Raw genomic sequence first — 25,796 nt, 5'->3', positions numbered from 1 at the left:
GGACATGGGGAAGCCCCAGGTTCACTGTGCCACGCTGCTCACTGCCTTCACCGGGTGGTGGGTGCCTGTAGCTCCCAAGGCAGGGCTGAGCTCACCCCCCTCACTTGGATACACAAGAACAGAGGAACCGGAGGGGGATTCCTGGTTTTCCAGTTTGGACTCAACAAAGATATATTTTTTTTTTCGATTGAGAAGGAAAAAGGAAAGAAAAAAACAATCCCCTGGTTTGGGTTTGCTCCCACCTCACCACCCAAATTGCTCCACATTTCCCTAGCCTGGTTTCTCTTCTTTATCTCACACCTAATACAAGTCCTCTTTGTTTCAATCCCACTTCTTTCCCTCACACCATTTTTTCCAGGGCTGCACTTGTTCTTCCAACTGAGCAGAGCCAGAGGGGAGTCTCGCCTGTCCCGGGGGCTCTGTGCAGCTGCTGGGCTTGCTGGGGGCTCACAGGCAGGCGGCAAGGTCCTGCTGCCGGCTCCAGGCAAGGCGTGTTAGGGAGAGGAACTGGTTGCCAGAAGGGACATCTCAGGGGAATTGGCTTCTCCTGGAAATAGAAAAGCCCTTTTTTCTCTCCAGGAAACCAGGAACAATCAATGCAAGGAATATTTGGAGGTCATGAGAAGACTAAACACTGCACATACGAAACTCCCTGTATGAGACACCAAGACTTTTCCTCGTCATGAACCCCAGGAAAAGGCACAGCCTCATGCAGGAGGGATGTGCTGGGTTATCACCCACCACCAGTGGGAGCGGCAAAGGGTGTGTCTGGCTTCAGGGACCCATGCCGATCCCTGCAGCATCCCACCTTCAAAAAGGATGTTCCTGAGAGAAGAGAACCCGTACTCTGCCAGGCACTGCTGACTTTCATCCCTGCAGCCCACTGTGTCCTGAGTTGCCCGTTTCAAGGTGCAGGACATGGCCTGGAGTGCAGCTGCTCAAATCAAATGCCATGTGTCACAGCAAGCCCTGTGCCCACTTTGTGCCATCATCCTTGAGGACTGACCTCTCTGTATGGCCAAGGCCAGGTGGGTAATGAAGAAAAGACTTAATTAGGGTACCACACAGGCCTGTCTCATTTGATGCCCTGCATTAATCAGGGCCTGGGGAGAGTTTTCTCCACCTGCTATTTGAAGTGAGCTGTGCAGCCGGGAAGAGAAACAACCAGCACTGTGTGCTGACACCACTGCGTTACCATCCATCAGCTGCTCCACGGTACCCACGGGGATGGCTCTGGCTGGCAGCAGGCAAATGGCCGGGGAGCAGCATAACAGGGTGAAGTGGGCACTGTTGGCAGGGGAAGGGGCTTTGCTGGTGGGACATGGGGATGCTCAAGAGGTTTTAATGTAGATCTGAGATGGATAAATTTAATTATTTTTTTTTCTGTTACCTTTGCCAGGCCAGGCCACTGCTTGGACCATGTAGCAGGTGAGCCATGATGCCAGGGGAGCAAGGCTGGGGAGCTTGGGGCCACATTTGATGGCATTTCTAGCTTGCTTCGTCCCTCTGAGCCCCCGCGAGTGTGTGGCTGGAGGTCCCTGGCGGTTTTGGGCAGCAGCCGCCTGTTGCCACGGGTAAAACTTTTCCTCTGCGAACTGTGCTTGGCTGCAGCTTGTGTCTGGCAGGTACCGAAGGTGGGGCTCCTCTCAGACCCCCTCCGTGGGAATGGCGCAGCCAGCAGGCGGGATGTCCCCGGGATGTCCCCGGCGTGTCCCGCCCGGCGCTGGGGGCAGCCAGGGCCACCCCCACCCCCCGCGGCCCTTTGTCGCCACCTAGTGGAAACACGCAGCAGCGACCGGGCCCAGGCTGCACGGCACGCCTGGGACACTCTCTCCTCACCTAGGGTCTCTGGGGGGGGTCTCCCCGGGGCGGGTCACCCATCCTGCCTGGCTTTTGGGGAGCCGCATCTGCCTGGCAGCCCAGCTCCCTCCCAGCCCGAGGCAGCGGCAGCCGGGCGAGGTGTCCCCAGCACTGCCAGGCTGGGGATAAGCACAGGGGACGATTTTCTGCTGTGCCAGAAACTCTGAATCCTTGGCAAATCCCTCCTGGGGTCTCTACTAAACGATCTAAATTCATTTTAACTGTGGAATTAGATCAATGCTCCCAAGCTGCAGACATGCTGCAACAAGCGACAGCCATAAAAGCACCAAAAATACATTTACTCCACCAACAGAGCTGTTGAACCTGCTCTTTTGGCCGAATTACTCATTGATGCTGCTCTGCAGACCTCCCTTTGGCCCTGAAATTTCTGGCAGTACCTGCAGAAGATCAGGGCTGTGCTGTGCTGCTGGGACAGCCTTACAACGTGGTGTATCCCCAGGAAAAGGCTGGCCTTGCTGTCACTCTGGCATCCTCCTGCCCACTGCTAGGGCTGCCCGGAGGTCCTGACCACAGGTGGGATATAAGGGAACAGCCCAGCCTAAATGCTGGCATCTACAGTCCCCTGGCTACCCTCCTCCCTGCAACATCCCTGGCCCTTTATGGCCACAACAGCAGCTGGCACGGTCGGGCCGTATCCAGACCTGCTCGGTGGTGCATGGATTAACGCAGTGCAGCAGGCAGTGTTGGTTCTCACTTGTCTGCACACAGGTGCTGTGCTCCTTCCCCCAAACATCGGGTCCTGCTGCATCCTCAGAGGTGCCAGCGCCAGGAACAACCTGCCAGAGCTGAGCACACTGCTGGGAGAGAAGATAGAGTACAGGCCATACCAAGATGTCCCCTGTCAGGACTGGGAACCGAGACTGGCCAGTTGCCAGCCCAGTCCTTTGCTGATCCCACCGCTGGCATCATGTTATTAGACACATGCAGTGTCCTGGCTGCCAAAACTGCCCCTGGCTGAAGCAACAGTTGTCCCTTTCCCATGGCAAACCAGCCCCCTGCTGGGCACGAAGCAAGGCCAACCCCAGCACTAGCAGCAGATCTGTACGAGCAATGATAATATGGGATTTTGTTGCATCATCACACGCAGGCAGAATAAGGAGGGAACAATTAGCTCTTGTTTCAGATAGTTAAAGATTTCTGCCAGGTCTCTACTTCCTCCATCTCCATCACCCTGCATCCCCACGGGCCACCCCGAGTCTGTGCTGCTGCTTCCCCCGGGCACTCGGTAACAGCTCCTGCAGGATGCAGTCAGTGGTTCATGAGCCTGATGTTACTATTTCACATGCAGATTCCAGCTGCCCTATACAAGGGGTTTCCCCAGGCAGGATCCCCACCTGCCTGGGTATGTGACCAGGGATGGAAAGTGGGCAGTGTCCCCCTCTGTTCCAGCTCCATCCCTCCCCGTACTGACTGATGGTGGCAGGCTCTCCACAGGCTGGCTTTCTCCTGGAGAGGTTGACTGATCCCATCATCACCCCTCAGTGAGCAGGTGCCCTCAGCTACGACTCTGCCTGCCTGGAACTGCCTCTCCTCACCCAGCAAAGGAAAAAGAGGCACTACGACAGCCCAGGAGCCAGGTATGTTGCCTCACCCACAATGTGTCCATTGCTTTCAGGTATCACTGAGCAACCCAGGGGTGTCTCCTCAACGGCAGCTGCATTTATTGAGAGTTTGGTGGGTTTTTTTTCCTTTAGGGCTCCCTAGCATCTTGCATTCTCCAAGTTAGGGGTTTCTCTCAAGCATACCTGAGAAGGGCAAACGGCTATAGCCACAGACACGCGAGTCAGGGGCCCCCAGGAGCTGGCTAGATGCCCACTTTGAAAGTGGGAGAGGGTGTAAGGCAGCGGGGAAGCCCCAGCAATAGAGGCCACTCATGTCCTTGGGGGACCACCACTCAGGCCTGGCAGCAGACTGGCAAGTTAAACAGGGGTGCTGCATTCCTGGGGTCATCCTACCCCAAATTTATAGCCACTGGGGTAAAACTCCACAGGGAGAAAGCTGGTGTGTTCTTTCAGTGACTGAACTCGGAAGCACTCATCAGGCGAGCACAGGTTTATTTTTTCTGCAGCGTTGGGTCCTTTGTCCCTGCCAGGAGCCGCTGGAAGGTGGCAGCTGCAGGGTGCTCCTGTGCCAGCCACAGCTGCAGCAGCTGCACACCGACCAGCTCCTGGGGGTGCTCCTTCAGGCTGGCCGAGGGGGCTTAGTGCCCCCCAGGGCTGGGAAGGAGGTGCCGGGGGGGAGTGTGGGGGGCAGGGGGGGCAGAGGCAGCGCTGGGGAGGCTCCAGCCCCCTCCCTTTGCCAAGGCCAAAAGGAGAAAGCGTGCTCGGGCTGAGCTCCATCCCCGGAGCCCAACTGCCGCAGAGCCGGCCTGCGAAGCCTGTCCCGACGGCGTGCAAAGGGGCTGGCAGGCCCGATCCCAGCCCCGGGACCCCCGGCCCCCAGTCCCCCCTGCTCCGCTGCCGGGACCCCCGGCCCCCCGCTGCCGGGCCCCCCGCCCCCCCCCCTGCCGCGCTCCCGGCATCCCCAAGCCCAGGACCCCCGGCCCACGGGACCCCCGACCCCGTCCCAGTTCCCCCACGTGTCCCGCCGCTCGCCACGTGCTCTCCCGCGGCCCCGGCCACGCCCACCCTCAGCTAAGCTCCGCCGCCCAATCAGGGCGCAAGCGCCGAGCTACCGCCCTCTCATTGGCTAACGCCGATTACTCTCGGGCGGGCAGCGCGTCCCCGCGCTCTCGCCCCCCACCTCACTGCCTCGCTCTCGCCGGCGGCTGTAAGGCGCTTTCCCGTTGGCTGATCGCAAAGCGCCGGAGATTGGCAGAGAGGCTCGAAGGGCGGAGGCGGCGATTGGCCGGGCGGCGCGCCACGCGCGGCGATTGGCTGAAGCGGGGGCGGAGGGGGCGTGGCGTGGCGGAGGGCTAGGCAAGCGAGCGGAAGGGGCCTGCGCTCCCTCTTTCGTTTCAGTCCCCGGTCCGGGTCGCCAGCGCCTCGCCGCCGCTCCCGCCGCCCGCCCGGGGCCCGCTCCGTTCCTTGCTGCCGCCCCGCCGGCCGTGCCCACCGCCCTCCTGAGCTAGCTCGGCCGCCGCCCCTGCGCCGCCAGGCACCGCCGCCATCATGGTGAAGATCGCCAAGGTGAGGGCGCCGGGCGGGGCGGCGCGCAGCCGCCGGGCGGGAAGCGGAGCGGCCGCCGCCGTGGCGGGGGGCGGGCGGATGGTGATGGGTGGGGAGCGGGGGGGGCGCCGGGGCGCCCGCCCGCCGCCGGTTCCGCGGGCCGCGCGCCCGTTTGCAGGCCTCCCCTCCCGCACCGTGAAGATGGCGGCGAGGGGCGGGGCCGCGGCCGCGCGTTCGGGGGGGCGGCTTTGGGCATCGGCCTGGCCCGTTCCCCGCCGCGGTGGCGCGCGCGGAGGCCCGGCCGCGGGAGGGGGAGGGGGCCGCGATCGGGGCCGAAGGCGGGGGAGGGGGGCACCTCGGCGCGCGCAGCCCGGGGGGGGGGGGGGGGGTTGGGGGGTGGGGGGGGCGGGGCTACACCGTACTGCGCGGCCACGTGGTGCGCCGGGGAGAGCGAGCACGTGGGAGCGCGCGGCGCCCCCCGCCCGCCCCGGGAGGGCCCCATTGCCCCGGGCCGGGGGCGGCGGTACCGGGCCGGGCCGGCGGGATCGTGGCTCTGCCGCTCGCTCCTCGGCGGGGGAGGTGGGGGGGGGTGAGGGGGCGAATGCCGCCTAACAGCCCGCGCTCTTTTTCAGACTCCCAAGAATCAGATCAAACAGAAAAAAATGGCTCCTCCCCCCAAAAAGGTGGAGGAGAGCGAGGAAGAGGAGTCCTCGGAGCTGGAGGAAAGCAGCGGGGAGGAGGTAAGGGGCCGGGCACGTGCCGCAGGTGTCACAAGGGCTGGGGGTGCACAGGGTTTGACAGGGGGTCGGTGTTAACAGCCAGCCGGCGCCTGTCGGTTACCTGCGGCTGCAGCATGAACCTGGTGTCACAAGAGAAAAGGGACGTGGGGAAAACTGGCGCGGGAGGTAGGTCTGGGCTTCCAGGCTTTGGGAGGGCTGCTGGGCTCTTAGAGCTGCCCTGGGGTGACGACGGTCGGCGGTAAGTGACTTACCACACGCCAGACTGAACATTTCAAGCTACCAGATGCCCCTAGGGAGATCACTGCTCTTGCTTCGGGACCAGGGAGTTTGGAGATGCTTTAATGTTCCATAGGTTGTGAAAAACTTGAAAAAGCTGGTTTTGAGCCTTATGAAGTTTAATAGAATAGGCAACTGAGGTCATTGAGCAGAAACAAAGTCTGTCAGAAGGACAGTCTTTAGGTTGCAGTTCCCATATATTAGCCTCACAGTGAAGTAATCGTCGTTTAGAGGGCCAGCATGTCTTACGCTAGGGTGTATTTCAGGTGATCCCTCAGAAGAAACAACAAAAAGCAGCAGTTACACCAGCCAAGAAGGCTGCTACCCCTGCAAAGAAGGTCGCTACTCCTGCGAAAAAGGCAGTTACACCTGCCAAGAAGGCTGTGGCTACTCCGGCTAAAAAGGCTGTGGCTACTCCAGCTAAAAAGGCTGCCATCCTAACCAAAGGAGCGAAAAATGGAAAGAATGCCAAGAAGGAAGAGAGTGAGGAGGAAGATGAAGATGATGAGGAAGATGATGATGAGGAGGAAGAAGATGAAGAAGATTCTGGTAAGTTAATTTTGAAATACATATCCATTCTTGTATAAGTGGACTGAAGCTGGTCCAGTCAGGTTGCTGAATTTGAATACCTTTGGGATTGAAAGTTTAGTATGATTTAATAGTTGTGAGAAGGGGCTTCATTGATTAAAAGGTGGTAAGGAAGGAAAGGGGGGTGATCGGTGACGTTTGGAGAAGAACTTGGGCTGCAGCTGTGTTATGTTGCAGCATGTGAAGCATCTTCTAGTTTTCTGACTGCCCTTTCCTGAACTTAGCCAAAATCTCCTGAAAGAAAAATAATTTTACTAGTAGTTTGAAGGCTGAGTGGTATGGGTAAATGCTTGTTGTATTGTTGGTGCAGATGAGGAAGAGGAACCACCAATGCCTGTGAAGCCTGCAGCCAAAAAACCTGCAGCAGTACCAGCCAAAAAGCCTGCAGTTGTGCCAGTAAAACAAGAATCTGAAGAAGAGGACGAGGATGAAGATGAGGATGATGATGATGAGGAAGATGATGGTAAGCGAGATTGAGGAAAACTTTGCAGTGCTCAGCTGATTTTAGATAACTGCTGTTGTCCATTAAATGTGGCTGAGTGGGTGTTTATTTCGCTGTTGCTGGTTAAACTCTTGGGGAACAGGTACTGTTTTTTAATGCAACAAAACTCGAGGGAGAGCCAGCTTTTATAAACACTATAAATATATTAAACCTGTTTCATGAGAACATACAAACTTAAGCATGAAAACCACTATTTTATTTCACAAGATTTTCTTTTCTTGGTCTCAAAAGGGGCTTAATCTTGAACGTGTCTGAAATCTTGTGCTCAACTTGTTTCAGAGTCTGAAGATGATGAGGCCATGGACACAACCCCCGTTCAAGTGAAAAAACCTACTCCAGCAAAGGCTGCACCAGTGAAAGCCAAGGCAGACTCTGAAGATGAGGAAGATGAAGAGGATGAGGATGAAGATGAGGAGGATGAAGATGAGGATGAAGAGGATGCCGAGGAGGAAAGTGAGGATGAAAGTGAGTTTAAATGTTTTTGAGATCATAACTGTCTTAAGAGGAAAGATTCATGAGAAAAGTCTTTGTCTGTCATGGTCTTTTGGGCTGAGAAATAGTTGTTGTAGTGATGAGAGAAGGTCCTGTGTATAACTGGTGTGAAGATTATTGCTCCTGTATTGATCCAGTATAGGAGAAGTTGTTCTGTATTTTTCATGGTGTGTGTTCTTTTACCACAGAACCTGTCAAGGAAGCACCTGGAAAGAGGAAGAAAGAAATGGCCAATAAAAGTGCACCAGAGGCCAAGAAAAAGAAAACAGACGGTAGGTGATGTGGGATCATCAAGCAGTGCTTGTTTCATGGACTGTTACTAGGACAGTGCATAGCTGTGAAGGAACAGGATGCTGGTACATAACTGAAGGGACAGGTTTTTTCCAGCACAAATGATGATTATAAGGGACTTAATACTGAAGTGTGATGTCACTTTAGAGCAGAAACTGATGTGCTAAAGCTTTCCGGAGTCTGGCTTTTTTTTTTTTTAAAAATAAAATAACCACAACCTGCCTTAAAACCCCAGATTCTGATTATCTTTTCATTTAAAGGGCCGACTTCAGCTTTCTCCCTCTTCGTGGGAAATTTGGTCCCCACCAAGGAGTATGAAGAACTGAAGACTGGCATCAAAGACTTCTTTGGGAAGAAGAATATTGAAGTTTTAGATGTCAGAATCGGTGCCTCCAAGTGAGTTCATCAGTAGAACTTAGCTGCCTATTTCTTCTGATTTGACAGGAATTTGTTTGGAGGGGTGTAACTGCTGATGCTAGTTCCCTTCAGGATGCTGGGATAGTTGCTGGGTAATGAATGGAAGCTGGAAGAGAGGCACGGTACTGATAAGTGTATAATACTTGCTTGGTTTGCAGCTTTTCCAGACAGTATTTCCATAAAGGAAGAGCTGCCACTTCAGTACATAGCTGTTCTCTGCCGTTGTTTTGGTTATGTGGGCTGGTTAGCATTTATTAACAGTCTAACTTGACCAGCAGGGACCTCTCTGGTTTTGGGTTTGTTTGTGTCCCCTGCTACTACAGATGGATCACCTTAAATAGTAAGGTTACCCTTCTTTCAGGCGATTCGGCTATGTAGACTTTTCATCTGCTGAAGATCTGGATAAAGCTCTCCAAATGAATGGAAAGAAGTTAATGGGTTCCGAAGTCAAACTGGAAAAAGCAAAGAGCAAGGAAACAATAAAAGAAAATAAGAAAGGTATGGCCCATAACTCGTAACTGCCTGTGCACGTCAATGAAAAGCTGTCATCATCAGGCTGGAGCAGTGTTACTGGTGGCTGCTCTTCTGTGCCTTTAAGGCAGATCTTCCTGGTTGGAGCTCTGTATCATGAACAGTTTCTCAAATGCTTACATACCAATGGACAAGTTCAGACTGAAATGTCTGGAAATGTGATTCTGAAAAACAGTGTGCATTGGGGGGGGGGGCACTGAGGAGGAGATCTGGTTCTTCCTGAAGTTTTAGGACCTGTTTTCTGAACTTGATGCACTTAAGAGGAGTAGAATGGTAGCCTAATACACTTCTGTAATAGTTGCTTTTTCAGCTTCTGAAACTGCTTTATTTTCTGCTGGATCCAACTCACTGATTCTCACTGATCTGGCAGCATAGATGAGACGGGGGTTTTCGCTGATAATGTGATAGTAACTTTTTCTCTCTTTGCAGAGAGAGATGCTAGGACACTGTTTGTGAAGAATCTGCCCTACCGCTTAACTGAAGATGAAATAAAAGAGGTGTTTGAAAACGCACAAGAAATCAGAATAGTAATGAACAAGGAGGGGAACAGCAAAGGGTACGTAGCTGAGAGGACTGTTGGGTGTTTGCTGTTCCTTAAACTCTTGGCATATTCCAGTTAGCTTGTGTGTTCTTTAGCTTCCTTAAGGAACCTCCTGCAGTAGGTGTACTGAAAATACTTTGAAGCCTTTTTCTTGACATCCTTCCCCCCCCCTTGTTCATGAACTTAGTCATTCCTGGAAGGAAGCATTTGCTTATGTTCTTCTCTGTGCTGTAGGATGGCCTATGTTGAATTTAAATCAGAAGCTGAGGCAAACAAAGCTCTGGAGGAGAAGAAGGGCACCGAGATTGATGGTCGTGCCATGGTCATTGACTTCACTGGTGAGAAGAGTCATCAAGAACATCAGAAAGGTACTTTTCTAGACCAATAGCATGCATACAAATGACATACACAAGATTTAATTCTACTTGGTTCAAAAGTAGATTAGCTTGAAGTACTGCAGGAAAATGGTATTGGGAAGGGACCTTTTGCCTGACTTGTACTCTGCATCCTGTGCATTTCATGTTTACTGCATGATTCGAGACAAGGGGGGACAGCTAGTGTAGGTGACCAAAACAGCGTTGCAGTTGGCCTTGTGCCTCACCTTGAGGTGAGGAGGGGGCAACAACTGCTCCTACCCTAGAAGAGTGTCTTGTGACTAGAGGAAGAGAGCTCTTCTTCCAAACTGGCACTTACAGCACTGAGTTTTCTCCATAGGAGGTGGAGAGAGGGAGTCAAAGACCCTAATTGTCAACAACCTCTCCTACGCTGCTTCAGAAGAGACTCTCCAGGAACTGTTTAAGAAAGCTTCTTCCATCAAGATGCCACAGAACAACCAGGGCAGGCCTAAAGGGTACGTTGTCCCTGACTCCTGAGTTGGCACTGTGAATGACTTGCCTCTTGTCCTCTCAGGCTGACTGAAATCTTCTCCTCCAAATAGGTATGCATTTGTAGAATTTCCCACAACTGAGGATGCCAAAGAGGCATTGAATTCCTATAACAACACAGAGATTGAAGGCAGAGCAATCAGACTGGAATTTAGTTCACCAGCATGGCAGAAAGGGAACATGAATGCAAGAGGAGGGTTTAACCGTAAGTGTTCCATGTTTGATCATTTGATCTTGAGATACCTGTGGGCAGGAGTGTACCGTTCATGGAAATACAGGGCTGCTTTAAATAAAAAAAAAAACAACAAAACAAAACCACAAGGCATGCCTGTGGAGTGAAAGACTGGCATCTTGAGTGAATGGGCTGGATATGATGACTGATTATCTGAAATGCTGATGAAAAAATTGCCTAAGTCCTCTAGATAGTCAAGTGCTGATCCAGCAGTGTCTGTCCTGTTAGTATCCCTATTGATAAGATGCAAGCATCTATTTAAAAAAAGAAAGGGGGAGCGGGGGAGAATTCTTTTGACAGTACCAGGCTGGTTGGTGGGAGATAACTTTGATGTCAGGTTCTAACTGCAGTCCTGAAAAAGTTTTCAAGGACTTCTTTAAGTACCTGAGCTGTTCCTTCAAAACAAACCCCTTAGACCTGTGAGCTGTTCCAGGTGCCAGTAATGCAAGCTGGATGTGATGTTAAGAAACTGATGGTTGCCTTGCTCAAGCTTACTGATCTCTACATTTTTCTCTTACCTCAGAACAAAGCAAAACGTTGTTTGTCAGAGGCCTTTCTGAGGACACCACAGAGGAGACACTAAAAGAATCATTTGAAGGCTCTATAAGTGCTAGAATAGTCACAGATAGAGACACTGGATCATCTAAAGGGTATGTTTAATGCCACCTGGCATTATTTTGGTTGCTACAAAGAGCCTCACTTCGGCAGGTTTGTACATCGTGGGGTGTTTCTCGTGTTCATGCGGGTGATTCTTTGAAGCTAGTAAATCGCATGGAACCAGGGGACAGGCTTGCAGCTTCGGCTCTGGTCGTGGCGGGCGGCGCGTGCTCACTTCTCAATGAGCTCCTTCCTGCCAACAAATCCGTGGCAGCCTATGGATTCGCACGAGAAGAATATTAACTGTTCAGTACTGGCAAACTCGCAATGGGCTTCCATCGATTGTGATTAGCCACTGCTGTCTGACAAGTTAACGTGGCCCTGGTCCCTGTGTGGCTGCAGAAGCGCGGGTGTTTGTGTTTCTGACAGGATAAAGTACCCGTAGGTGGTGCTACGGCTGGCGGAGCTTTGACTGTCTCTCTCTGAACCCTTTTCCTAGGTTTGGATTTGTGGACTTCAGCTCCCCAGAAGATGCCAAAGCAGCTAAAGAAGCCATGGAGGATGGAGAGATAGATGGAAATAAAGTGATCCTTGACTTTGCCAAGCCAAAGGGTGAATTTCAACGTGGCGGTGGTTTTGGTGGTGGATTTGGTGGTCGTGGTGGCAGAGGAGGAGGCCGAGGAGGAAGAGGTGGATTTGGTGGCAGAGGTGGTGGCAGAGGATTTGGAGGTAAGAAGAAGCAAATGCTGCTGTTCTAAGGGGAGGGGGTGTGCTCAAAAACAACCCAAAGCCATTCTTGGGACTATGGTGTGGTGCCACCACAGAGGGCTTGATGTGAGTTTGTTTTCATGTGTGTGCCGGGCTGGGTTTGGAAGGGCGGTGGTGTCTGTGCAGGGGTACCTGTAACTCTGCTTCTTGTAATAATTTTCTTTCTAGGTAGAGGAGGTGGCTTCCGAGGAGGCAGAGGAGGAGGTGGAGATCACAAGCCACAAGGGAAGAAGATAAAGTTTGAATAAACTTCCCCTTTCCTTTCCCTTCTCCTGCTCTCTGAGACTATCTGAAAGGACTCCGGGGGTTTTTATTCTCCTTTGATCTTGGCGGAGCCTTCGGAGGACATTCCAAGATGCGAAGCAGTACTGTGAGCCACTTGGAAGATACAATTTTCATTTCAAGGAAGAAGAGAGCAAGCCATTTTGACTGCTTGCCCATTCAAACGAACTTTTTAAAAAAATGAGCGATAGATGTGGGAATTTTCCCCCTTGTCTGTGAGTTGTCTTGAATTTATAATGTTTTACCCATGTACAAAAATATTTTTTTTTTCCTATAAACTTCTGTAGCATTTTTGCTGTAAAAATGCAGAATGTTTTATCATTTGTGCTTCAGCACCCTGTCTTGGACAGATTAAAAGGACCTAAACTGGTTCGTGTTACTTCTGTGCCACTAAATGAAGCAGGGCTGTGAGAAATGTCTGTCTTGAACCTTTTCTCCCTTAATGTCCCAGGCAGCAGCTAGTGTCCTGCTTTGCTGTAACCTGTGTCAGCTCCCAAATAACATACGTGTGCTGTGTTTAACGTGCTTGCAGGAATAGGGGAGGAGAACGTGATTGGTAAGGTAAGCCCTGTGACCACAACCATGGTGGCTTGTTTTTGGGTTTTTTTTTTACTGAAGATGTATGTGATGTTGCATGCTAGCCACTTGGGTTTTTTTACTCTCTTTTTTTTTTTTACAAATGAGTAAATTGGATCTTGTACCAAGGCCCTGCAGCTCAGTCACCCTTTCCTACAGACACTGTGTTTTGTGCTTCGTTCCAAATTGTCTTCTCTTGTCTTGTCCTCCCTAAGTGTGATTGCAGATGCATTGAAACGGGGGGGTTGGGGAAAGGAGCCGCTTGTTGCCTTGACCCACACGTATGCCTTTGGGTGTTCCTCAGGCTTGGTGAGGGCGATTGCTTCCACTGGAGTGGGGATGAAGGTGGTAGGTCCTGTCTGCAGTAGTCACTGGCCTCTTCCAGCTAGTCACTTGGCTGGTGTCCTGCGGTGGCAGTTGGGGGACAACAGTGCTCTTGAGCGCCTGCAAGCTGTGGGTGCAGAAACCCTTGGCGGGGCTGTGGGTGCAGCCAGCTCACCCCTCCTGGTGTATTTTGGCACCACGGGGACCCGTCCCAGCACCACGGCCCTTGCAGCCCCTCCAACACTGCTGGGTGTGGATTCCTAATGCACAGCCCCTGCAGGGGGAAAAAGGGTTCTGTGCAGGTAAAAAGGTTTATATACTGAGGGGGTAGGGTTGCCTTTGGCTTCGCTTTCCGCCGGACCCCTGAGGAGGGGTTTGTGCGCCGGTCCCCCCCATGGCGGAGGGCGCGGGGGCTCCTCCAGCCCTGGGCATCAGCCATCTTAGAGCGGCGCCCGAGCCCCGGCGGCAAATGGTCGGAGGGCGGCGGCGGGACCGGCCGCCAGGGGGCAGCACTCGTCCGCGCAGCCGGGTGCCGCCAGGGGGCAGCACCCGCCCGCGCAGCCGGGCCGGGGCCGGGGCCGAGGCCGGGCCGAGGGGTCGGTGAGAGGCCGGGCCCCAGGGGCTCCGCACCCGCCCGGGGGTGTGTGTGGATGTCAGTGGATGTCGTGCGCAGTGCCCCGGATCCTGCATGGCTCGGAGGCCTCCCCCGTGTGAGGGAAGCTGAGTTGGGGGCTGCAGCATCCTTCCTATCCGTGCTGTCACTTGCGTCCTTGTCCCCAGCTGTGCCCTATGGAGCCCAGCTGCACTGTAACACTGGGGCCCTGTTCCCACTCTGGGGCTCTGGATCCCTGGCTGGAGCATTTGCTTGCACCTTGGTACCCTGCCACAGCTGGAGGAGGCAGCCCTGGGGCAGGTCACACTGCAGAGGAGAAGGGCAAAAGCATCCGCAAGTGTATCTGCTCAGCGTTTCCCTTGTGTCCCACCTCTGAAGTGTTTGGTGCCATGGGGAAGCTGGCCCTGGTGGCAGGTGGTCCAGCCTGCCACATCCAGCGTGCCCTGGTCCCCCTTGCTGGCCTCTCCGCTCCCCATCACCCTGTTGAGGCGCCAAGCCAGGAGCCAGCCCTGAAACCGAGCCCCCAGTGCCCAGACACTGAGGTGAGACCCGTGGGCTCATCCATGGCTTTCCCCCTCACCCCCCAGGTCCATACCTGATGCGGGTTTGTCCCTGTGGATGTGGCTCGCTCTGCTCTGGGGTCACTGCTGCCCCATGGCCTGTGTATCCTACTGCGCTATGGAGAGGGGATGTCAGGCGGTGGTGGTGGTGGTGGTGGTGGTGGTGGTGGGAAAAGGCAATGAGCCAGGTCCTGCCATGGAGAGCGTGGCAGAGGCAGCAAGGTGGCGATCTCCTTCAGCATAAGGGGAGAGGGTGTTCAAACAGAACAGGTGAGTTTCCAAACCTGCTGTATGTAGCAGCTCTTCCCAGGGAGGGTGAGGTGAGGTGAGGTGCTCCTCACTCCAGGGCACCAGCACAATCTGAAGTTCGGCTGGAGATTTCAAATGCAGCTGGAGGAATGCACGGAAGAGAGAAAACATCCACCGGCTCTTGTTAAACGCCATGCCAGGCTCTGCAAGGAAGCTGTGCCAAGCTGGAGCAGGGCAGCCACAGCCCTGAAATGCCACACCAGGCAGCGGTTTTGCCACTGGATCCCATTGCCAGGTTTCATTCCCAGCCAGCCAGGCTGACTGGGCCAGCAGAAACCTGCTAGCAGTGACATGAGGTGAGGGCTTGTGGGTTTTTTTCCTTCTTCTTTCAACCTTTATTTAGAAACTAGAATGTTCACCAAATCTACAAGGTTTCTCTGTACAGGTCCCACCAGGTGAAGAACAGCAGCGAGAGATTTCTGCGCGCAGCCCTGGCTCACCGTACGCACCGCTACGGAGGGCGAGAGCTGTCCCCGCGTATAGGATAAGTACACAGCTAACGTACTGTACCTGACATAAATTATGGAGGTGTCAATTTGGATTTCTGAACTCACTCCTGTTGGAAGGAGGGAGGGGACGGGAAAGCAGAGTGTCGTGTGCTGCCAGAACCCAGCAGGCACCGAAAATGCCCCTGGGACAAGTCTCTGCCCTGCACTGCTGGCACTTGCCCCAGGGATGCGGTGCTGCTGGGTGCATCCTAAATCAAATTTCACAGTATTGCCACTAGCCCCAGTACCAAGGGCCGAGCCCTGGGCAGCAGTGGGCTCTTTCTCTTCCTCCTTTCCAAATCTGCAACTGGGCAGATGAGGGACATTGGCCAAGAGGTTGTGGGGCTTGGCAGGAGGGTGCCTTTTCTGGCTGGTTTATGGCCCTTTTTTTTTTTTTTTTTTTTTTTTTTCTCTTCCTTGTTTTCTAACCTGGGGAATATACAGACTTGGAGTAAATGAAACAGGCCCATTTCCAAAACACATTCAGAAAAGGAAAGAAAAAAAAAAAAAAGGCACTGCACAGGGGGACCTTTGAGGTAGTCAATATTTTTTCCCTTCAATGTCTGGCACCAGAGAGGGAGAGAGAGGGAATGCACGCGTGCCACGTTTCACTGTGCGTGGTCAGGGCCACGGATGGGGTTGTACATGTCTGTACATGACATGGACATCTGTGTGCGCAGAGCATGTGCCTGGGAGCTGGCATGCCAGGGCCTGTGCACGTGTGTGGCTTTGCACATGCCTGTGGCTTTGCTCACACCTGCGGTTGGTGGCTGGAGAGCATCTGTGGCCACATGTCTCTGTGTTGGGAGGGTGTCCATCACAACAGCTGGCTTGGGGCTCCCCCTGACAGCTCCAGTGGTCCTTTCAGCCCAAAGAGGGCCATGTCTTGTGATGCCACTGCTTGTCATGCTTCTGAGCCTCGTCCTGTAGAACACTGCAACAGCCCTGAGAGGGGCAGATACGGTGTGAAACAGCAGCTCTCCTTCACCTTGTCCCGTTGGGCCCTGCTCTGTGTACCAGGCCAGGACCGATACTCTCCAACCTGCCCGGGAACATCGTGCTTGCTGCAAAACCAGAGCTGAGCCTGAAGCAGCCATGCATGGGGTCTTTGGGGTCTGTTGTCCCCTTCTGAGGCAACCCCATCAGGGCAGCCCAGCTGCAAGGAGCGGGTCTCCCTGCAGCAAGCCCCCAGGGTGCCTGCACCCAAGCTGGGGTCCCAGGTGCTTTGGGGCCACTCCAGCTGGGGCTGATCAAGTTTCTCTGCCTCTTTCTTGGCTGTGGGCAAGGGCAGCCTGCCTCGTCCCTTCCCTTCCCTTTCCTGCCAGGAGGAACAAATCCCTGAGGAATTCCAGCTGGGTACATTCCTCTGAGTGCACGCACAGCAAGGCTGGCAGAGGGGCTGTGTGGCTGAGCGCAGCCCATGCTGGTGCTGGGAGCCACCACTGTCTGGGACCCTCTATCAGGGACAAAGACCCCAGTTCCCCAACTGCCTGGCTGAAACCCCAAGGGGGGCTCAGGATCCAGCCTCGGAGGAGAGCCCCTTCCCCAGCTGCACAGTGAGGACTTTGGCAGGGGCAAACCCAATGCACACAGAGTCGATGTCACTAAAACCTCACATGGAGGAGAAACTTGAAATAACAAACAAAATCCCCTTGACTTTTGAGCTGTCGGGGGCTCACACACTTGTAAACTGCTCAGCTCCCTTGAAGCACTTTCCCTGGATAGCCAGACCCCGAACATCTCCAAAAAATGCCTGTGTCACATTCCCTCCCTGCCTCCCCCTCCACCCCGTATTTCATCATACTCTGGTGGAGGTGGTACCTAAAGCAGAGCTCTGCCCGCCCTCCCTCTCTCTCTTCATTTTGTGCTAGATGTGTTGTGTTGTGTTTTTTTTCCCCTCTCCTTTTTCATCAACCCCCAACCCAGCTGGAGATAAGTGAACCACATTACAGTACAGGAGCAAACACCATCACAAACCCTGCCCATGAGCGCAGTCTCTGCCCCGGAGGAACATGCCCCGCAGAGGACTTGTGTGCCACCAGCAGAGACTCACCCCATCCTGGAGCAGGGATCGGTTGTCCCAGTCCCTCCAGTCCCAGCTCTCCAGAGAGACTGAGCTAAAGGACATTGAGTTTTCTCGAGCATGTCAAGTTACTATGGACCAAGTCCCACATTTGGAGCAACTCTGGAGGCAGCAGTTTATGAACCACCAACATACTCCGGAAGAAACATGGCTCCTTGTTCATCTTGCTGTTCTTGTTCTTCACAATGCCAAAAGTTTTGAAGCCCTCGTGCCCAATGGGTGACACTTTTAGGATCTCCAAGCACATCCCTAGGAAGACGTCGTCAATGGGGTACAGCTCCAGTGTCTCCGAGGTCTTGTGCAGCCTCTTGGCTAGGGGTCCATCCATGATGAAGCCCCCACCCCCTGCATAGGGTGGGTAGTTACTTTTGTTGTAGAGGGCGCTGGGGATGTAGTACTTGTTCTCCTTCTTCCGGATCGGCCTGGCCTTGTAGAGGACATCCCCAACAAAGAGGTCCTCTCCCTCCTTCTTGTCCTCCAGGAACTCCAGGATGTTGCTGGGACTCACAAACACATCGTCATCACCTTTGAAGATGAAGCGGACATTGTCACAGTAGATGTTCAGCCACTTCAGGAAATGGACTTCTTTGAGGGTGAGGTTGAAGAAGCTGTCCAGGAAATCCCACTGCAAGATGTCCCCATAGATATGGTTCTCGTAATCCAGCAGTTTCTGGTAGTTGGCTCTCTCCTCCTCCTTGGAAGCCGTGCCCAGCAAGAACAACGTCCTGATCCTCTTGCCGTCCACATCCTTCTCCTGGCCCCAGGTCCTCCGGATGGCCTCACGGCGGTCATGCTGCGTAATGATAGACTTGACCACGATGAGCAGGTAGATGTCTCCGCTGCATTTCTCAGGGTGGTTGATCAGCATGGGAAAGTAGCGGCAGTGCCGATAGAGGAGGAACTGCTGGAAGTTGGGCTCCAGCCCTTTGAACCAGTCCACCTTGCTGAAGTTCTGGTTGGCTGAGCAGTTGGTAGTGGTGACATCCCAGGATTTCACTTGCTTTGCCATCACACTCTCCTCTTTCACAGGAGCTTTTTCCTTCTTGCTCTTCCAGAAAGTGCTGGTGAAGGAGAAGGAGTTGTCCCTCTTCTGCGTTTTCAGGGCCTCTGGGGTGGGCAGGTCTTTCTGCTGCTGGCCCTGCATGAACTGACTGGGGGCCATTCCCCGTTGCAGCACCGTCACTGTGATCACCAGCAAGAAGGAGAGGCAAACAGTTTTGTAGATGGTCTTCTTCCTAAAGGGATAAGACAGGGGAGTTAAGGAGAGGAAACTGCAGGCTGCAAGAAGCTTGCCTGCAAAAGCACCTCCTGGAGAGGTCATGGAATGCTCATAATCTGTGTCCCATCACCTGATGGGCAGCAGCCTTGTGGGAAGAGCTGTGGGACACCACACACGCTCTTCCCACCTGCATCCTGCTTGCTTGCAGGGCAGCTCGGGGGCCACACTTAACCACAGGGACAGGCACAAGGCATATAGCAAGTGGCCGCGGTATCATCCGGCAACCCCAGATCTGTGCAAAGAGCTGGGAAGGGTTCACCGGGAAGAAGATAAGGCAGGGGGGAGAGAGGCAAGGGGTGAGAGAGGATGAGAGCTCCCGTGAAGAGCTGTTTTGGAGAGAAGTCCTGAAGAAAACTCTGTTTCAGACATCTGAAAATTGCAGTTTAGGACAAGAGCAGAAGGGAATTATCTTTTCCATGGAAATGTTAATTCCAAAATACAGGCATACTGCCTATGGCTGTAGACTGGCATCCTATGGCCCTAGACTGGCATCACAGGTCACGCAACACTGAGAAACCAGAGCTGGGAAGACCACAGGAGTCAAAATGAAACAGTCATTGCTGTTTCATTTCAAAATGGCAGATCAGGACCAAAAAAAATCACCACTTAAGGCGAACTTCAGGGTTCAGTGGGGAAGAGATGTCCTTAGCCCTGCAACCACCTTGGGAATCAGCATTTCTGGGGGCACTGCTGGGTGTTTGGCCAGTTCTCAGGACCTGTTGCTTCACTTTGTGGTGATAAGGAGCAGTAGATGCACTGCAGATCGGGGGCAGATGTTCCCAGCCTGCAGCAAACCAGATACCTGCACATCCAAGGTGTGTGGAGGGCTGGGGGTGGCAGATCAAACCCAGCCCCTTGCGCGGCCATCCTGCTGCTCTCCCCTGCTGCAGACCCATCGCCCCGGGAAGTTGCTGGCTCATGGGACAAACCCTGGTGCTCACCAGGGGCTTGAGCAGGACCCTCGTGCCGTCCTTGGGACAGCAGGAGGGCTGCGCTCAGACAACTGATGCACCGAATACCACCCCGAATACCACCCCAGCCTGCTTTTCCACACAGTTAAAGGGGGCTTTCTTGCCCTGCTGCCACAGAGGAGAACTGCTGGCCCTGCCCATCTACACTATGTTGTCCCCAAGTACCTGGCTCTGCTGCACAGCTGGCACATCTGCTCCACTTTCCTGATGTTGCAGTCCTGCTTGCTCCAGCTGCCTTGGCCCATCTCCCTGTGCAGAAGCACACCGGGCATTGGGGGGTAGCAGCTGGGATCCACGTGCCCACCAGGGGTCCTGACAGCTTCCCAAGGGCAGCACCATCTCCACATGGAGGGGACACGTGAGGTGCTCAGCAGTCCCTGATGCCCCTTTTCCCTGCTGGGGAGTGAAAGGGACCTCGGCTGGGGAGCCAAAGGAGACAGATGTGGCACCAGTCTCATAGATCCCCTGCACCTGCCCTCTTGGTGACAGAAGCACGTTCCAGCCTGGGTGCCACCCACCGGGGACAGCCCTCAGCCTCCCGCTCCCCATCAGAGCCAGAACCAAGATAGTCTCTACCCAGGCAGATGGCACCTTCACTTTGGAGTAGTCCAGAGAAGGAGCTTGGGGCTGAAATCTGAAACATACAACCCAAGTGTTTTCGAGATAGCTCCCCCTCCCCCCCCAAAAAAAAAAAAAAAAAAAAAAGGAACCTTGAAACTCTCCTGGCCCGGAAGGCTGGATTATGATCAGCACTGCCAGGAAGCTGCTGGGGTTTTGGGGCACAGGCTGCACCAAAGCACCTGCTTGGTGGGACACCCCATATTCCCTTGGGCTCCCCAGGGCAGGGGACTGCATTGCTCTTGGGGACTCCAGCCACACTGAAATGCAGCAGCCCCGAAGGGAAGCAGGGGAACCAGGAGCTTTCAGGAACTCCTGTCTCCAGCTTTGCCTGCAAGCACAAAGAACTTTTCAGCCCCACATTTACATGGGAAAACTGTGATCGCTAGCGTGGACTGTGAGAGCCAGCGTGGAAATAAGTAATTACTGGTAAATTGATAGATACTCCTCATCTGGTTTTATATGTGGCCACTCATCTGAGACTGATGAGGGAGCAGTTCTGATTAGATCTCACCATTCCCTTAACCCTCTCCAGCCCTGGCCACACAGCTCTAAGCTTATCCTTAGAACCCCTGTGGTCCGATAAAACTTTAACCCCTGCACAGCCAAGCAATTTTTAAAACCTCTCATCAATACCCGGCACAGCAGCAGAAATAACCCTAGTCACCTTGTATAGTAACCCCAATTGCACTCCCCACGCCCCAAGGACAACACGTGATAAAATACCCAGCCTGAAAGATGGGCAAGGGTTCCCCAGAAGCCATGGGCAAGGAATTACTGATATAATATTAAAAAAAAAAAAAAAAATTTGCATTGGTAGGGCTGTCACTAACTGGCACGAGTGGGTTCCACCTTTGGCAGGCTCTGCCTGACAAGAGACAGGAGCTCCGTGGAGCCGCTCACCCCCATTACCCTCCTTGGATCACTGCTTTTTAGTTCAGCCCAGGCAGAAGACTGCCCTGGGGCTGAGGGGAGATGGAGCTCCTGCTTTTAGTAAGAGGTGGAGGAGGTTGGATAGCCTGGGTACATCTAGGTGTATCAGTGAGGTATTGCACAACAGCACAGAAACTTATTCCTCCTTCCTCCACCAGACACTGCTCCCCCAGCTCCCACCAGTGCAACGAGCAATTTTTGATTTGTTACAAAAAATTAGTCGGGATTTTTCCTATAAGTCGGACTCGGCAACCCACAGGGGCACCACCAGGTTCAGCAGGAACCAGCAGCCCCACGGCCACCTCCTGCCCCACAGAAATCCTGTCCCTGCACTGGCAGAAAAGCAACAGGGACTGGGGGAACCTGAGCCATAACCACAGGCAATTCCCACATCAAACCAAAGATTCTGGGGGTCAGAAGAGTGGCAATCGTGTGTATCTTCTCTGATCTTAAATCTTTCTGGTCTGTGGTCTCCTCAGCTGGGAAGTACTTCAGGGGGGAGGAACCAGGTCCTGCTCCCTGGAGACTCCAAGAACCTTTGCTTTGCAGGAGGCGAGGGAGCTGTGTTGGCTTTGCTACCATCACAGAGAAATCACCCTGCTGAGCCCCAGTGCCCTGTTCTGGGACACAACCCCCAGCCAGACCCTGGCAGTGTCCCCAAGAGCCGGCACCGAAGGGCCCAAGGACAGCAGCAACCCGTGCCCATGCCGGCTGGGCTCTCACCGGCGCCAGCTGGGGCTGGCTGGCCCAACCACCAGTGTCAGTGCCACTGAGACAGCTTTGAAAGGGTCCCAACCCACTCCCCTCCTCTTCCCTTTTCTCCACCAGGAAAAGCTCAAAAGCCTCCCTGTGAGATGGCCACGCCACCACCGGCTGTGCCCGGACGGTTAAATATAAATCCCCAGATTAGAGGCGGCCGTTCCCCTTTCAGGTGGTGATGCTGTAGGGCAGGCAAGGCCCTGGGGGACTGGGGCTCTCCATCCCTGGTCCCCGGAGGCACACAGCCACTTTTGATCCACATGAAAACCTCTTTGATCAGTCAGGGCTATCTATTTATTTGGATTTTTCTGGCCCCTCAATTAGATCCAGTCACTGAGCCGGTGGAGGCACTGCCAGCATAGAGCCCTTTCTGTTGGCGGTGCCAAGGGCTTGGGAGAGGGGATCTTATCTAGGAGCAGATGTGGGCACCCAAATGTCTCCAAAAGCAGCCGGTGTGCAAGCGCCCAGCAGGGCCCCAGCTCACGGTGCGTGTCCTCCCAGGGTGTCTGGGGACACGTCCGCTTCTTATAAAAGACCTCTGGCTTAAATACAAGGTGGTAAAAACACAGGGCTGGGGGAGAGGCAAGAGCAGGAACCCTGGATGTCCCCCCCCTCTCCATGGGCACCGTCCCCCAGGCTGGCGCTGCCGTGGGACAGGGACCCCAGGAGCAGGTCTGGCTGCCCCCAGGCGCCGCTCTCCCGGCCACGCCGCCCCCCTCCCCTTCCCAAACCGGCCCTTTGCAGGGAAGGGCTGGGGAAGGCATCCCCAGGGAAAGGGGGGGGGACCGACCGCCAGCCCTGCCCGGTGGCCCCGTCCCGAGATGGGGCGAGGTTTGCGCTGGGAGCCGACACCCCGGAGAGCCTGGCCAGGGGCACCCCGGCCCGGGGGTTGCGGGGGGAGGGGGACCCGCGGCCGAAAGGAACGTCACTCCTGGGATGGGGACAGACAGACAGGGGACAGAAGCCGTCTTTTGTCCCTTCCCCATGCGCACTCTCCTCACCAAAGTTGCCCGTGCCCAAGCTATCCGCTCCCGGGGAGCCCCTCGGGAGGGACCCGGCGGGATGGGGACCGGGGAGCCCCCCAGGCTGCGGGCAGGACGCGGCGGCGGGAGCGGTGGTAACGGGGGGCAGCGGGGGGTAACGGGGCAGGGGCAGGCGCGGCCCCCGCTCCCTGCGCTCACTCACCACTGGAACATGCTGGGAGTGGGACGGGGCGGCCGCTCCGCTGCTGGCCGGGGCTGCCCGCCGTCCGGGCGCTGCTTTCTGCCCTCTTCCTCTTCCTCCTCCTCCTCTTCTTTTTCCCAACCCCAAACCTCCCCCCCCCCCCCTTACTTTTTCCCTTTTCCCTCCCCTCGCTCTCCGAGGTGGAGCCAAGAGGGATGGCAAAGCAGGTAGGTTAACTCTTGCCCTGCCCCTCAGCCCCCCCACACACACACACACCCCGCCCCCCCGCCGGCACGGAGCTCCCCAGCGATGCCGGGGACGGGGTTACGGGCGACACACCGCGCTTCCCCCGGGGACCCTCCGCGCTGCTGATGGGAAACTCACCGGGAGCTGGGAGCTCGCGGAGGGGTGGGGGCGGGTGTGTCCTGTCCTGCCCCACCCCCCCCGGCCCCACCCACCCAAACACCCCCCACCCTGGCACCCCGTAGGGTCTTCTGCAGCCCTCACAGTGCCCTCTGGGTGCATCAGCCCTGCCCCATCGCTGCTAATTGCAAAGGGTCCCAGCTGTGGGAAGGGGATCCCAGTGCTCACCAGGAGAGGTGCTTTTGGCAGCTGGGATTTGATCTTTGGAAAAGGAATGTGGGTCTTTTCTGCCCTCGCCCCTCAACACAGTCAGGTCAGGTTGGGATGAATCCCAAAAGGAAGCTGGGGCCCAGCTCTGGTTTCTCACAGCAACACTGAGATCCCAGCTTTGCCTCTGTGCACAGCATAGTTTGGGATCCCTGAAGCAACAGAGCCACAGCTTTCCTGGGACCCACACTTTACCCAGGACCACATCTCACTCAGGATCCACACCTTGTTGGAGACCAACACTCTGCCCAGGGCTCCCACCTCACCAGACACACACACTGTCCAGGACCCACACATCTCCTGGGACCCACACCTCACGTGGGGTGCAGGGAGTCCAGAGGAAGGGTTGCTGCAGCAGAAGGGTGCCTACAGCATGCCAGGACCTGCCTCATGGATCAGATTTCCACCAACACTGGAGGCAGGTGAGGTGTCCTTCCAAACTCTTCCTTCAGCCCTGGTTCAGAGTAATGTTCCACCAGAGTCCCTGCTGCAGCCATACCAGCAGGGGACATCCCATTGGCATTGAGATGCAGATTTAAAGACCTTCTTTTCCTCTTAAATGTAGCATTTCAGTTGAGGGTCTTTTTCAGCCATGAAAATCAGTCTCCATCATTTCTGATGTCTCCCTTTTTGTCACGCTTCCATCCCCACCAGCTGCTCATGTCAACCATGAAGCCTGCAGGAAATCCTTTGGGATATTTCCTTTCCTGCCCAGCAGAGATATCCCAGTCCCTTTCCCCACAGCCCCTCTGCATTTTGCATGAGTGCTGAGGGTTGGGGTCTCCCACAGCTGTCATAACCGCCCCCCCGCCCCCCAGACACACTGTGCTTGTCATGGGAAAGGCTCTTCTGTGCCAAGGCTGGACCTTGTAACAACCTCTGTTACTCAAGCAACACTTGGCCCTGCTCCAAGAAAACCCCAAGTCCAGCTCAGTTTGGGAAAGAAAGTTGCATTGCTTTCTCCCAGCCTCATTCTCTTTCCTTATCTCAGTTTATTGCTGTCCCAGATGCCCTGCAGCTCCATGTCCTGGGGACTGTGAAAGCTCCCCAGGAAGCATTGCCCAAACTGGCTGCACCAGCTCTGCAGCACCCCACAACCTTATCACCACCGAAAGTACCTACACACCTTCCCTGATTCCTTTTTGGTCTGTTCCCACTGCCCATAGGAAAGTCTGTATCTGCTGAATTCATAGCCCCAAGAAAATCGTGGCTGGGAAGTGCACAGAGAAAGGGTACTGGGTATGACGAAGAGCCACACTGAGTGTCACCCCGGCGTGGGATGTGAGGAGGACTCATCTCATCCCTGTAGCACAGGGATGGTAGGGCCCATGGCTGGGAGCTCACTCCACTCTGCAAAGAGGGGCTCACAGTGGAGGGTGACCCCGCTGGAGAACTCCCCCTTCACAAACAGGCACAAAGGGGTGTGAACAGCAAAGCCCCACCAGCACAGCCACCATCTCCTCCTTGCAACATGCCCTGGGACCACAAGGGGACAGGGGTGGCAGCATCCTGGCCGTGGGGAGCTGGAATAAACCCCAAAACACACCCCTGGGGCAGCTGCTGTAGCCTGCAGGGGATGCCCAGGTGCTGTGGGTGTGCGACAGGCTCCCAGGGCTCTCCGGATGCCCCAGCACAGCATGGCCAGCCCGCAAGCCCAGGGCCAGCTGGATGCAGCGTGCCCGAGGGCTGAGCTGCTCGGGCATGGAAGCGGCACCGCGGCGGGGCGAGGAGGGCTCCTGGCAGCCTCGGCAGGGAGCTCTGCCAGCTATGCTCCCTGACTGCCGCCTCTCTGCTGCCTGCTTCCGTGCAGGAAAGCAGCAGGGCCACCAGCACAGGGACTTCCCGGATGCTTCTGTGCTGCCACGCAGTTTCAGCTCCAATAATCCCCCCTGTGCAGGCAGACCCTGCTCCTGCCTCCTCCTGTGCAGGACAGATGCATGTCCTGCTGCGTGAGAGCGCTGCGGACCTGGGGCGTGATGGCTGTGCAAAGCTTTACTTCTCTATTCGTTAAAGACTTAAATAGTGTCAGGTCTGGGGCTACTAACGACAGAGATAAGCACTGTCCAAGGCAACTCTGGCATCACCAGCTCCTGTTTCAAGGCTGTCTTAAGATGAAGCAGCATTTTTTACATATGTTTCATCATTACGTAGGAAAGTTTAGGACAAACCCAAGTTTTCAGGCTCTCCACATTCACCCTGGGAAAGCAGAAAGGCAGCAGGAAGGTTAAAACCAAATGAAACCATTTTCTTAAAAAAAATATAATCCTCCTCCGCACACCTTCTCCTTGCCTCTTTCTAGTGCCTGGCAAGAACAAGTTTTACCCGAGCAGCCACAACCCCTCTGCTGAGAGCAAAGTCTA

The 25,796-nt window shown here is 54.8% G+C and overlaps 2 protein-coding genes and 3 non-coding genes across 5 annotated transcripts; 4 read left to right on the top strand and 1 right to left on the bottom strand.

The window, feature by feature from the left end:
- The first annotated feature begins 4,794 nt into the window (after positions 1-4,794).
- NCL (nucleolin) lies at positions 4,795-12,499 on the top strand. The gene is made up of 15 exons (XM_040613351.1): positions 4,795-5,009; positions 5,621-5,728; positions 6,271-6,553; positions 6,903-7,055; positions 7,374-7,559; positions 7,775-7,858; positions 8,138-8,273; positions 8,656-8,792; positions 9,255-9,381; positions 9,601-9,734; positions 10,081-10,216; positions 10,304-10,455; positions 11,006-11,132; positions 11,579-11,808; positions 12,016-12,499. Exons 1-15 carry the CDS (start codon positions 4,992-4,994, stop codon positions 12,093-12,095), a joined length of 2,091 nt encoding a protein of 696 aa, XP_040469285.1. The 5' UTR covers positions 4,795-4,991; the 3' UTR covers positions 12,096-12,499.
- On the top strand, positions 7,972-8,041 carry LOC121097220. Its single transcript, XR_005830865.1, has one exon. It is a non-coding gene; the product is annotated as a small nucleolar RNA SNORD82 (small nucleolar RNA).
- Positions 10,616-10,692, top strand: LOC121097221. The gene has a single exon (XR_005830866.1). It is a non-coding gene; the product is annotated as a small nucleolar RNA SNORD20 (small nucleolar RNA).
- On the top strand, positions 11,312-11,450 carry LOC121097218. Its single transcript, XR_005830863.1, has one exon. It is a non-coding gene; the product is annotated as a small nucleolar RNA SNORA75 (small nucleolar RNA).
- A 4,403-nt stretch (positions 12,500-16,902) lies between the features above and the next one.
- B3GNT7 (UDP-GlcNAc:betaGal beta-1,3-N-acetylglucosaminyltransferase 7) lies at positions 16,903-22,923 on the bottom strand. Its single transcript, XM_040613824.1, has 2 exons — positions 22,828-22,923; positions 16,903-18,317 (listed from the first exon to the last, which is right to left on the bottom strand). Exons 1-2 carry the CDS (start codon positions 22,836-22,838, stop codon positions 17,117-17,119), a joined length of 1,212 nt encoding a protein of 403 aa, XP_040469758.1. The 5' UTR covers positions 22,839-22,923; the 3' UTR covers positions 16,903-17,116.
- Between the last annotated feature and the right edge of the window lie 2,873 nt (positions 22,924-25,796).

Source organism: Falco naumanni, chromosome 13 (assembly GCF_017639655.2).
Source record: "Falco naumanni isolate bFalNau1 chromosome 13, bFalNau1.pat, whole genome shotgun sequence".
NCBI classification, from domain to species: domain Eukaryota; kingdom Metazoa; phylum Chordata; class Aves; order Falconiformes; family Falconidae; genus Falco; species Falco naumanni.
This window is presented reverse-complemented; position numbering and strand designations above follow the sequence as displayed.

Coding starts and splice junctions, on each gene's coding strand:
- NCL (XM_040613351.1), top strand. Junction 10,456..11,005: donor TGCAAGAGGAGGGTTTAACC/GTAAGTGTTCCA, acceptor CTCTTACCTCAG/AACAAAGCAAAACGTTGTTT. Junction 11,133..11,578: donor GACACTGGATCATCTAAAGG/GTATGTTTAATG, acceptor CCCTTTTCCTAG/GTTTGGATTTGTGGACTTCA.